Genomic DNA, 12,843 nt, shown 5'->3' on the forward strand with positions numbered 1-12,843 from the left:
AAGCTCTAGGCCTTCAAGGTTTAGGCTTTTTGGAGACTGATTTAACCTATCCTGCCAATGGAAGGAAATGCATTGTGGGTGCATGAGAGAAGATGGACATGGAGTTAGTAAAGAGCACTGCAGTTATTAGTTTATACTGTAGCATCAGAACCTTCGAAAAAGAAAATATGCAATCTGACTGTATTTCATGAATTGTCAATCAGTACCAGGAGGTAAATTTTGTAAACGTACTGTTCCTGATTATCTGTGGCTTGTGTAACCAAATGTGTGATATTAAAACAATAGAACCTCAGAGTTACGAAGCCCATGGAAATGGAGACTGTTTGTAACTCTGAATATCAGTTTTCAATATTTTTAATAAATGTGTGCATCTGCACCCTCAATCTGGCAAATAATATGATACAGCACAGTAATACAATGCTCATATTGCTATGGTTCTACGGTCTTTAAAACAGAATTATAAATAGAAAAAGGCTAAATTTAAGTTACGATGGCAACTTAAATGTAGCCTTTTCCCATTTACAGTTCAGATTTTTAGCCAAGATTTAAATATCCAGGAAAACCTGGGTTAACATATTGCTTGTTTATATTTTAATTGAAACAAAATGCATTAATGTAGCTTGCTCAGTCATTCAGCCTCCTGTGGTTTGAAAAAAACCAAAAAAAAAACCCTGTGCTTTGTTTAAAACTAAAATGTTCCTATCAAAAATGGCAATTCTTGCTGTGAAATCTGTCTCACCTTTGTCTGGATACATTTGTTAGTACAGTAATTCTACCTTCATGACCAGCACGGCGCTTATAGGAGTGCCTATCTGGATGCATTGCACGCATGGTTGAGTGATTGCATACTTACAGCTGAATGTGCAGTGTTCAGTTGTTTGATGTTTATAACTCTGAGGTTCCACTGTACCAAGGCCTCCTGGACCCTTTATTCAGTGAAGTATTATTCTATCCATCGCTACTCTGGCAAGTACCTCAAAGCAATCACATTATCTGCACTGCTGTACCTACTCTGTAGGACACACACTGGTACAAAGGATGTGCATAGATACACAGTAACATTATCTGGTAATATGAATATCCAGTAATAAACTCACACACAAATAATACCTAAAAAAAATGACATTTCTGAAATGAAGATTGTGAACATTAAACATAAGCAAGTGGTTAACAAAACAGTATTACTGTAGTATATTCAAACAAATAAATACAATTGTCAAAAACACTTTAAGCAGTTTTGCTCTTGCAGCTATCGCAGTTTTGGACACGCCTGACTAGTCTTTGTGTGATGTAATTAAGACGTTTCTCACTTCAGTCAGCTACTATGGGGGCAGTCAAGTTCTACGTCTTATTCAAATAGAAGTGAAATAGAACACTAGTTAATTGAAACAAAGCTTAAAATCTAGACTAACCAGAGAAAACTCTGCACAGTCGCAAGGTGCAAATGGAATGGGCCTAACTGTGAGTGATTGAAAGTGAAAATATAACTAATGATGCTGTCATTTTGCAGCTCTTATCTGAGGAAATGGTAGCTGGCAGATTGTAATTGACCTCTTGTCTTCTTGTCCACGGCAATTACATTATGCAAAAACTAGGGACCAAATGCCGATTTACCAAAATGGATTTCATTAAATCAGAAATAATAAACTGATGAAGCAAAAACTTTGATGCGGTGGGGGTGGGGGTGTTGGGGTGATTTGGCAGAGGAGTTAATTTATTCTGGTCTAACGATGTCAAATTGACTAAATAATTTGAAACACAGTCAAATCATCTTTCACTTGACATTTATCAAAAAGCGAATAGTAATAATGATGGGCAAGTATATTTGACACTGCAGTTACCGTTTCAGAAAAAAACTAAAACAAACAAACATATATGAAATGCCTGATTCTCAACGCAGAAACATGCATTGCCATAAAGGCAACAATGCAGACACTTAATGTATATGAAATAATATTTGTATAGCCAATGCATGTACGAAAACTGTGTATTGAACACTTTAAAAACATGCTGAAATGTGCACTCACTAACTTATTTAAGTGTTATTGATATTACTTGAATTTAGCCAGTACTTGACCAGCGTACAGTATTTCTAATGATGAACTGAGGAAGTGAGACTAAAAGGGTTCCTATGACATCAGCAAACCCAGATTTCATAATACATAAACCATTATTTTCAGTATATATATCCTGAGCAAAATCATACAGTATAAACCACAACCAAGTAATATATAATAATTTGTACAAAATGCAATTGGGTATTAAGCATATTACTAAATATGTATAATAATACTATTTCTATATATAACACTGGTATATAGCATGCACTAGCAACAACAACAACAACAACAAAAAAGTATCCAGTTCAGATATCAATAAGAAGTGATAGCCATTTTATAATCAACTGCGGTTCAAGTATTTTAGTAGGTGTTTTTCTGTCCATGGTTGTTTGACGGTTGTTTGCAGACATGCTAAAGACTCTACTGTTCAGAGCACTTAGCGATGGGAACAAAAGCGTTTAACCATTTAACATGACGGAAACAACAAGGTGAGAAAAAAAAAAACTGCTTCACTGTTGAAATGTCTGTCTCCTTGATGGTTTAAAATAATATTATTTTTTTAGGGGAGCACTCTGCATCACACTTAATAAACGGGTGGTAATGTACTTTCTCATAATCAATGCCTGCTAGAAAAATCAAGTCATAAATAATGTATTGCTTTCAAAGTTCAATTCAGATTATTATAGTTTTTCCCTACTTTGACAATTTACAGTGGATTACAAAGCACTTGGTGAGCCGCATTAGCTACTGAGCCATAAACCGCATTCTAATGTAATATGGTTCACAGACATATACAAATAATTGTGCTCTTGGGATAATTAAGCCTCTTCTGTAGCATATGATGTTGCTTCATGCATTCTGTAGTGTTCATCTCGATTGGAAGACGGGTGCACAGATCATACCGCCCAATGATAATGTTGAGTCAAAGCAATGCATATGAAGTTGGTAATTGATTAATTCTGATTGGTGCGGAAGGCAGAGATGTGTAGGGGCTCTGTAGTCTGGGTTAACATAGCCACCGGTAATGCATTTTATTTTATTGTTTGAAAATGCATTACCTTTGTTGGCTGGGTGATTAGTTTTTCCTTGTACAGCTGGTGAGCCTTCGATAAGACTGCTTCCACATCAGCTTGTTTGGCTTGAGCTTCGTCCTCAGTTTCCTGTTAAACAAAAAGAATAATAATAATAATAATAATAATAATAATAATAATAATAATAATAATAATAATATTATAAGGAATAATGTATATCAACTGTACTAATAAGGCTGTAATTCAATCAAGGGTTTCTGGTGACATATAACTCACGAGAACGCTAACCTGAGTGATTTATCAATGTCACCAGAAACCAGAGAATTACAGCCTTATATGTACAGTTTTAGTGTATATTCATACACATGGTGATAATAGAACTAGTAGAACTAGCAGTGTTTATTTTTTAACAATTATTTTTAAACTGCAGTATTTTTTTTTTATTTTATTAACTTTTTTGGGGGTGGGACACAGGAAAACTACACGTATTATTACTAAGAATTGTAGTAGAAAATTGTCTTGGCTTTTTGGAGGGTGGAGTTGGGTAGTTTCCTTGTCAATCAAGAGCCTCTGCTTTCTGAGGACCATCAGTCTAAACTGCCTTGCATCCCATGGAGGGCATGTGGCTGAGGTCATTTCTTACTAATTGTATGTCACTTCTCAAGAGTTATTCTACTCTTCCACAAATTTCTCCCTATCTTCTGCAGATAAAACAAGTTTGTTTTAAAAAATTGAGGTTAACATTTTTATCATCAACCTTATTATGCACAGGTCTCACGCCACCACCATCCATTATACATGGATCTCACGTTTATGGGAAATTATCATTCACCATGTATAATAATAATAATAATAATAATAATAATAATAATAATCAATATTGAGCTCAGAGATGATCTCTTAGTAAAAGTATGGTGCACACATGACATACACTTGAAGTTGCTACAAGATGACAGTGAGGTAAGAATTGCAAAAAGCAGGAAAAGGTGCCCCATTTACAGCATTATTCATAGACTAAAACTGTATTACAATTTAGTATCTGCCTTTTTTTTTTTTTGCTGCATTATAACAAGTAGCTGCCATCACCAGATCATTGTTGTAAATTAAATTCTACACCGCAGCTGAGTTTTACTTATCAATTTATCAACTGAGCATTACAAAGAGTGAAGAAAGAGACACCTGTCCAAAGGGTGAAAATAACATATCCTGTTGTCCAAATGCAGGACTGTATATTAGTAACACAGATTGGGGAATGTTGTGGGCATGCAAATTGTACGTGGTCCATAATTTACTGGAGGTGCAGTATTTGACACATGGATGGCAGACCTCAGGAGACACACTGGAGGTATTCAAAACAAAGACCTGTTAAAATGAGCCAAACCAAACAGGGTCTAAATACATTAGCCATTGCCTGTTTCCCATTAACTACAAGTACACTTAGATGTTTGGACATCTAGGGGGAGAGTATTAACACATCAAACATATCTTATACACGTGGTTAAAAGAACTGGGTATTGGTGGGTTACCATTTTAAGGGAAGCTCTATGTAGAAACATCTACTCTACAGTAGAAAGCTATGGTTAATAAAGGGCTCACAAGAAGCACTGAAGCTCTGAAGAGGGCTAGTGGAAGACCTGTGGAAGTGGCAGTTGATGCATCAAACTATGTAAGAAGCCAGCAGTACTACAGCTATGGCCAAACGTTTGCATCACTCTATAGAAAACATTTTGCTTCATAAAGTCAAATGAAACCTGCCGAATAATGTTTTATTAAATTACATACTGCTTTGTATTTTTACATATACTTAATGAAAACTGACAAATACTCAAAAATGTGACATTTCAAAATCTTACATGAAATACTGCACTACTATTATGGCTTCCAGTAGATTTTTGCTATATAATTTGGCATTTTTTTATTACATAATGTTAAACAAAAGATCTAAATTATGTTCATATAGGGTTTTTTTGTTTGTTTTGTTTTGTTTTTTTAATTATGTCTCAATTTTTAAATTGGTGGAAAAATGTGCAAGACTTTTGGCCATAGCTGTAGGTCTTTGCTGTTGGTTGGCATTGAGTTATGTCTTGGTAGCTTCAAAACAAGTTCAATTTAAGACCACTCAAGACGATTATTTTTCTAAAGTGTCTCAAGTATTACGTTGTAGCTGAAGGAAACAAGAATCAAAAGAAAATGTGCATCTAATACACCCATTTGGTTCTAATTAGCTAACAATTTATTGCTCAAAGTAATTTTGTCCAGGGAAAATAGAAAAATAAATAATAATAATAATAATAATAATAATAATAATAATAATAATAATAATAATAATAATAATAATTAATTCGGAAATCAGTGTGGTTCTCACAATAATTAATAATCAAGCCAGCCTTTATTTTTAATTATTTTTCAAAAAAATTTATACCAGGTCAGTTAACTGGTGTTTCTATACCATATGACCACAAGTTAATACACTGAGACTCTAATTAAATTCTATTCAAAGCATTAAGGCAAGGTAACTTACAGCAATAACCATTTATAAAGCAAACTGTGCATACAACATAATTTCACCTGCATGCCTCACTGGTCATATCTTCAGTACAAACGTTCTGCTTGGAAGAGATTCTGAAGACATGGGTGTGCCTGCCGCTGCCATTTTGAAAGAGTTTAAGGAACATTTCTCCAAGTGAAATGTTTGCTCAATTTGGAAAACTTATAAAAGTTTACCACAGTAAAATCATAATAAATTATTGTGAAAGCACGGTAAAACAGCAACTGTAAAGACCAGAGAGGTATGGTAAAGAATATTCAAAAGTGTGGCAAACCATGCTAAACTATGGTAACTGCATAGTATAACCATAATAAAATCACTGAAAAGGGAAGCATTGCTATGCAAGTTTACTGTGGTAAACTTTCATAAGGGAAGTATTGCGTGGAAACTACTAGGAGCAAGGATTTAAGTGCAGCTTCATGGAGGGAAACTGACCATACACTGTCTCTCTGCCAGCTGCTGTGTGATTATTTTCTACATCACAATGTGACAGCTTTCTAATGCATCGTTCCTAAGTACATCAGTGAAAAATGTAGCCAAATGAAGTAGACCTAACTGTCTCACTGAGTAGGATCCAAATCAAATGACACCCACTGTACCTGCCTTAGAAGAGAATAAACATTATGCATGGAAATGTTCGTTTTCAATTCTGGAGGAGGGAATGAATACTACTGTGCCAGTTTTTAAAATTGGCTGTTATGTTTTAGAGTAGCTGTTCATTGGCAGTTGAGCACTTTTTAATGGAGCAAAAGAGATAATGACTATAGTGGAGACACAGCTCGGTTTATAACTTTTTCTACTTTAAAAAATCAGTGATAAATCATAAAAACAATAACAACAGCTTACGCTATACACTTGCTTTGACAAAACATATAGTTTAAACATTGGGAGTTACCATACGACTTTAATAACATACTGTATTTATTTATTTGCCATTTGTTCAAATCAATTTTTCTTTTTAATTTCTTTACAGCTAGCCAGTGAGACAAAACATAATGGAGTGAGACTAATTTGATTACTAGTCTCACCTTTAACACCTGTGCGAGAAACCCTGTAATGGAAAAAAAACCCCATCAGGCTCATTGCTTCTCGTAAGCAGCAGCAATTAACTCAAGTACCGCAACACAACACAATTGTCAGCATGGAAGCCCATGAAGGTGTACAAGGTGAGGCTAATAATCTAGAATTGGAAACCAAATACCATGCATGACAGGTGGGTGAGAAAAGTATTACATTTTCTACACCCTGGGTTCTATTCACAAAGTAATAGGGTCAACATCTTTCTATAGATACATTTAATTTCTCACTTATGTGCACTGTCTGTAGGGAAAAAAAAAAAGCTTTGTCCTATGTGTAGACACAGCTAGTCTAAATCGGGTATAATATGAAATTATTTTTGCAATGTCATATTTTACACAGTAATGATCCCATCGGGTTATCTTCCCATCAGAATATGAAATTGTGGCACAGGGAATATATACACATATCACAAAGGCTATACATGGCATCACAGATCAGCATCGACAACAAACAGAAAGCCTTTTCTACCAGGGATGACCAGGGATCTTTGAACTCCTACAGTGGTCTTAAAGCCAATGCATTGCTGAAGATTTGAGTCAAGATAACAAATGAAGTCTCAAACACTAGGTCTAGATTGGAAATACAATCTGAAAAAGGGCACCTTAAATTCAATATTTTTCTTACATTTATGTCAAGGGGTTTAGCTAATGCACAGTTTTCCAACATTATTTTCATAACCAAAAAAAAAAAAAAGATATCTGGTATCATTCTAGGTAATGAAGCTACCAGTTTGCAGACCTTGTTTCCAGGTAATACGCAGCACTTCCTAGGTTTATTTTTTTAACCCCAGTAATGTCTTTGGGGTCAAATGCCATTAGAAGAAGTAGCTTGTTGGTTTATGATAGTAAAGTATAGGGTGTTGAATGGGGGGCAAAATTCCACTGACTTAGGAAGTGCAAGTACCATATACCAGACTAACTGGCTTTCTTTAATGTAGTACAGTGTCAGATTTGTTCTTTCCAAAACACTATATTTGAAAGCATGCATAAGATAACACTCAGAACGATGTTTTCTGCTGTAAATCAAATATTACATTACAACGCTGTCTATCAGCTTGTATGTGTGACTCTCTCTGTCTGTCTGTCTATTACCCACATTCCCTGGAAAATAAGGTTTAGTTTGGCCTGGAGCATGCTCCATATTTCATGAAGGGAAATGAAACACAGTGCTTGTGAAGGCAGTATGTCCTCTTCATATCATGACACAATGCTAATGCAAGATTCATAACCTTTTGGCAGCCCAACACCAGAGTTCCACTTCTGCTTTACCCAGCTCAGAGGCTGTGGAATTGGTGTACTGCAGTACAGATGTACAGGATACAATGAATAAAGTTTGCTAAGAAAATATTTTGCTAAGAGGTAACTGTAGAACTGCACACAACCAGCAGTGGATTTAGAGTTTTTAAAAGAAAATAAGATGTGTTCAATAAATATGCTTGTTTATGAAAGTTTGAGTTATTATTTAAAAAGACAAAAAGTTATTTATTAAAGATTTTTTTTAAATTTATGTATTTATTTTTTTAATGATCATGACTTCAATGTTTTTTAGACTGGCCCACAAAAAGTACAGGTCTATGTCATTTTGATCAAAAGTACAGGTCGTTATCAGTTTCACTGTGTACCAGAATCTTTAAATTTTTACTGTCTCATCACTACAACAAGAATGTTAAGCAGTATGCCACATTCCCCAACAAAACTGACCACACTAATAAAACTGGAAGGAGAAATGTAATAAGAACATTTGTAACATGCATTCATTGCATCGACTACAAATCTAAAATCAGAGTTGTCGGTATCATGAGATAATCGATCACCATGACCTACATCAATATCTAGCACATCCCCAGATTCTAAAGCCGGAGCTGAAGAATGTCCAAACCATCACCACCATTGGAAAAAGGTCAGCTGACACACTGTGAAAGCCAAAGCGTCTTGGGGGGGGGGGGGGGTTGACTTATATTTTACTTTGTTTGAAGCTTTTATTTTAGCTCCTGCGCTGTGTTTATTTGTTTTTGTTTATTGTGCTTGTACATAAATATGTACTTCAGCACTTTAACTGTAGCTCGCTGTTTCTGAGCCTCCCTACTGCTGGTAACCAGCCTTGCAAGAGACGTTGTCCTGTCACAGTGCACACATAATAGGATTGTCAAACAAGAGGCAATTCCTCACTAAATTCACAAGTGGTAAGTGTCCTTTTTTTCCCTGCAAATATAGTAATCATATCCTCTTCACTTACTGTGCTTGCTGGTTATTAATAGAAGGAGAAATTAATTTTCTTTGCTTAACTGTTCATTGCTTAATCAGAAATTCAATCAATGATTTTTCAATTCAGCAGAGCAACTAATTTCCGGGGATGATAAAATTAATAATAAAGGAGGTCTCTGCATTTCAGACTGTGGCCTATTACTGGACTGGATGGAAAAAAAAAAAATAAAAATAAAAAAAAAATATATATATATTTAAATAAAACAATAACAGAAGACCTTGACAAGTAGCTCACAGGCCAGTGAAGTATAGTATTCACTGATGCCTTGTTTAAATACATTTATTATTTACTTTGTTGATCCCCCTTCACCAAGCAAGTCCAAAAAATACATTTCATTTCCCAAGGGGACCGTCGGGGTGACTGAATGATAAACATCATTAGAATGGTGAATGTACTGTAAGCTAGTGAGCACAAATAAATAAAATCATAAAACCTTTTCCCCCCACAGAATAAAGGACATAGTTATACCAACAGATATTTACAGTGTTACACAAAGTAGTACGTTAACCTTATAGAAAACAGTTGCTAGCTTGTTGACTGTATAACAGGCAAAAGAGGGACACAGGTGTGTTTTCCTAGAGAGTTAACCAGTATAGATCTCCATAGTATAACATCAACCAGTATAGATCTCCATGCCTAACTCTCAAGATAACCAGTTTACCTAATCCTGTTTGTGGTCTTGCATGCCAGTAATTATGTATTTTCTGACCTTGTGTATGACCCTGTTAGCTGACATGCAGCCAAGCCTCCTTTTCTTGGTTTTATATATGAATATACAGACACAGATATGATCAACTATAACTTGAAACACATGAGTCAGCTCATGCTGCCACTAAGAGTGGCTCTTCACAGAAATGTATCCACACTGAGCTTGTACTTGGTGTGATTTCTCTTTCCATAGCAACAGCTTTTAAAAGCTACGGGGTAAAAGGAGAAAGGAAACATTTGTTCAACAAATAATTACATTTGATTACATGGGGAAACAGAGGGACTATCGTATTTTTTGACAGAGAAGACGTGCTGACCTTTTACTACAAAGATAGGATAAGACTTAAGGCGATTATCTTTTCACCTTTGCTGAACTAGGTATCAAGGCTCTTACAAGCTGCAATCAACAAATACTTTATCTGCTTATCTTGCAAACCCAAAATAATGCACTTTACAGTTTGCTACAAGAGAGTCTACCACAGCAGTAATAGCACTGCCATGCTGGGCAATTGCATGCAATATTGTATTAAAAGATGATTTGGTGCTCAGCCATTGAATAAACTGGACAGGTTCAAGAATATGCAGTGGACTATCATAGAAAACCAATATTCTTTTTGAGATCAGGATCAAGGATGACCCCCCTTCATCTTTCAATTAAGCATAGACTGAGCAAGATGAATCTATTTGGATCGTCCTCTCACATAACCCGTTAACCTTCACAGTGAATGAGAAATGACTCTATATAATTTCAGATTGATTACTAAAATGATGTGTCTTCTAGGCTTTTTTCATCAATATACCTTTTGTAGGGCCTTGTAACAATAATGTAAACATATGTGAATGTGTAGCCTTACTATAATAAGAACATTATGTTTGTTTTACATCTTTGGGGAGTTTTAACAATAACGGTTAATTACAGGTAATTAGAAATGTATTAGGCACCATAATTTGATTCATTTGAAGTAATAAAGTACAAGTAATAAGAATTTAACAGGTACTAATTACTCACAGCATTTAAATTTGCAATTAGGCATTTCACAAATTTTTGAACAAATATCTACATGCATCTGTCTGGATCCACACCACGGTTGGCATTGGATTGTACTGGAAACGTTTATTGCCACCCAAGAGTGTAATTCACATCCATGTTGCCTTAAAGCCCTTTCAAATGCTATACATGTTCATCAACAAGAAACCTATTGATATTTCAAAGCTGGTAAGAGTGTCTCTTTGCCATTACCTTTGTATCGAAGGCCCCTGGTATTCCAACTTGTCTGTAAAGTTCTAGCTGGTCTTTTGTGGTTGAAGCCCAGAGTGCCAGCTGATGTAGCTGTTGTTGGAATTGTGTAACACCTCTCAGCAGATATTCAATTTCTTTTTGTTTTTCAGGCAGATCTCTGGACACCTGTTGGTAGAAAAAGTTAAATAAATAATTACTTTGAGAAGGTTTCTTGAGTCTTCCTTGACTGTTCTCAACAGAGGACCACCGAGCTATAAAACCTGCTTGCAAGAATTTAGTCTCTGGGTCATGGTTTTTGGCATATGTGTGATGTTGATGCTATAGATTTGGCCACTGGTCCTACATCCAAGGGGAGAAGGAAGCCAACGCTCTCTGAAAGATCAAGGGGACTGCCTGAAAAAGACTGGGTATGTGGAGGATAATGTTTCACGTGGGACTGAGTCAGCAACAGCTAATGAGTTTCCCTGGGGTTTAAATAATCTAGGGAAAAGTGACTGATATGCGAAGCTCGAAGCTGCAGCTAATTTATGCGTGATGTCACACCAGGACAAGCTTGCCATCCCGCCCGCTGCTTTCCTGCATTACCGCTCACCAAAACACAATGCACCCAGGGGAGAGATACCATGGTAAATAGGTGTGTAATATGTGATTGCTCCAACACAGCAGGGCCATTGCTATCTCTCCATGAGTTTCCTAAAGAGCTGGTATGATGACCAGGGATTGGGATGCTAAGCCCAACAGCAGCTGCATCTGCAGCACCCACTTTACCAATGCAATGACGTGCAAGATGGTTGCAGTTAAAAAAGTTAAATTAAATAAGGAAGCAGTACCATCCATTTAGCAGCATCCTCTTATTCTAGTAAAAAAAATCACTGGGACTCGAGCGTCTGTCAGGAAAAGAGAGGTGCAGAGGTTAAGGGCATGATCCTATCATTATAATGATCTCTTACTGTTTGATGAAAATATGTATAAAGTGATGCGATTATATAGCCAGCAACCTCCCATGTACATTATTAATAAATATTGTGATAAAATGATCACGTTATGTCCCACATTCTTGTATGCATTCCTGTGAAGTCTCTCGATTTTGCCGGGACACTCTTGAGTAAAATCTTCTGCCTCTGGATTATTTAGATGGCCAATCTTAACATAAACTTCAACTTCATTTAAATATTATTATTTTCCCCATCCAACTTGTGAAAATGTCTACTTTGTGATGTTGATATAGGCTATATCAGATTCTAATGGCTATATGTTAAAAATAAAGTAAAATTTATTGTATATGTAAGAATTATTATTAGATCGCCAATCTTAACATAAACTTCAACTTTATTTATTTATTATTTTCCACATACAAAACTTGTGAAATTGTTTACTTTACGATGTTGATGTAGGCTATATCAGATTCTAATGGCTATAAATTAAGAATAAAGTATCATTTTTTGTACATAAGAATTATTATATTATTATATAGATTTGTTCAGAGAAAGTTGTGCAGTAAGTCAGAAGGAGGAGACCTCTGGTTCTTGTGTTTTCATAAGTTCACAGGTATTACTGTACTTCTTTTGCACTCTGTGTCTATTGTTCGGCTTTTAAAAAGCCTACAGTGAATAAACAAGAGACTGGCTATTTTGTACGGAGTTCCTGAGCTGGGAGAACACATTTTATTTTATTCTTTGTGTCTCGAAACAAAAATGGTACAGTCTGTATTCTTTTTTATTTATTTGTTTATGTTTAAAGTGTGTCAGCTGACCGAGTGACTAAGAACCTTTGCAGCAAGGCATAGCCTACATAGTCAGTGAAGACTTAAACCAACCTTTCTTACAAGTAGACAGTGGGGCTGATGTTAAGATTGGTGCGGTGCAAACAATTGCGGCTGCAAAATGCTAATTGCCTAGCAGCCTGGCAATT

General features: G+C 35.7%; 1 protein-coding gene across 10 annotated transcripts in view; it reads right to left on the reverse strand.

Annotated features, from left to right (window-relative positions):
• Nucleotides 1–12,843, reverse strand: part of dmd (dystrophin) — a 728,160-nt gene that overhangs the window by 210,342 nt on the left and 504,975 nt on the right. For all 10 annotated transcript variants that reach the window (XM_041259003.1, XM_041259005.1, XM_041259010.1 and 7 more), the window contains 2 exons: nucleotides 10,933–11,097; nucleotides 3,119–3,220 (listed from right to left, as the gene is read on the reverse strand). In XM_041259003.1, coding sequence (XP_041114937.1) covers nucleotides 3,119–3,220; nucleotides 10,933–11,097 — 267 coding nt within the window. The remainder of the gene's footprint in view (nucleotides 1–3,118; nucleotides 3,221–10,932; nucleotides 11,098–12,843) is intronic.

Source organism: Polyodon spathula, chromosome 9 (assembly GCF_017654505.1).
Source record: "Polyodon spathula isolate WHYD16114869_AA chromosome 9, ASM1765450v1, whole genome shotgun sequence".
Classification (NCBI taxonomy): Eukaryota; Metazoa; Chordata; class Actinopteri; order Acipenseriformes; family Polyodontidae; genus Polyodon; species Polyodon spathula.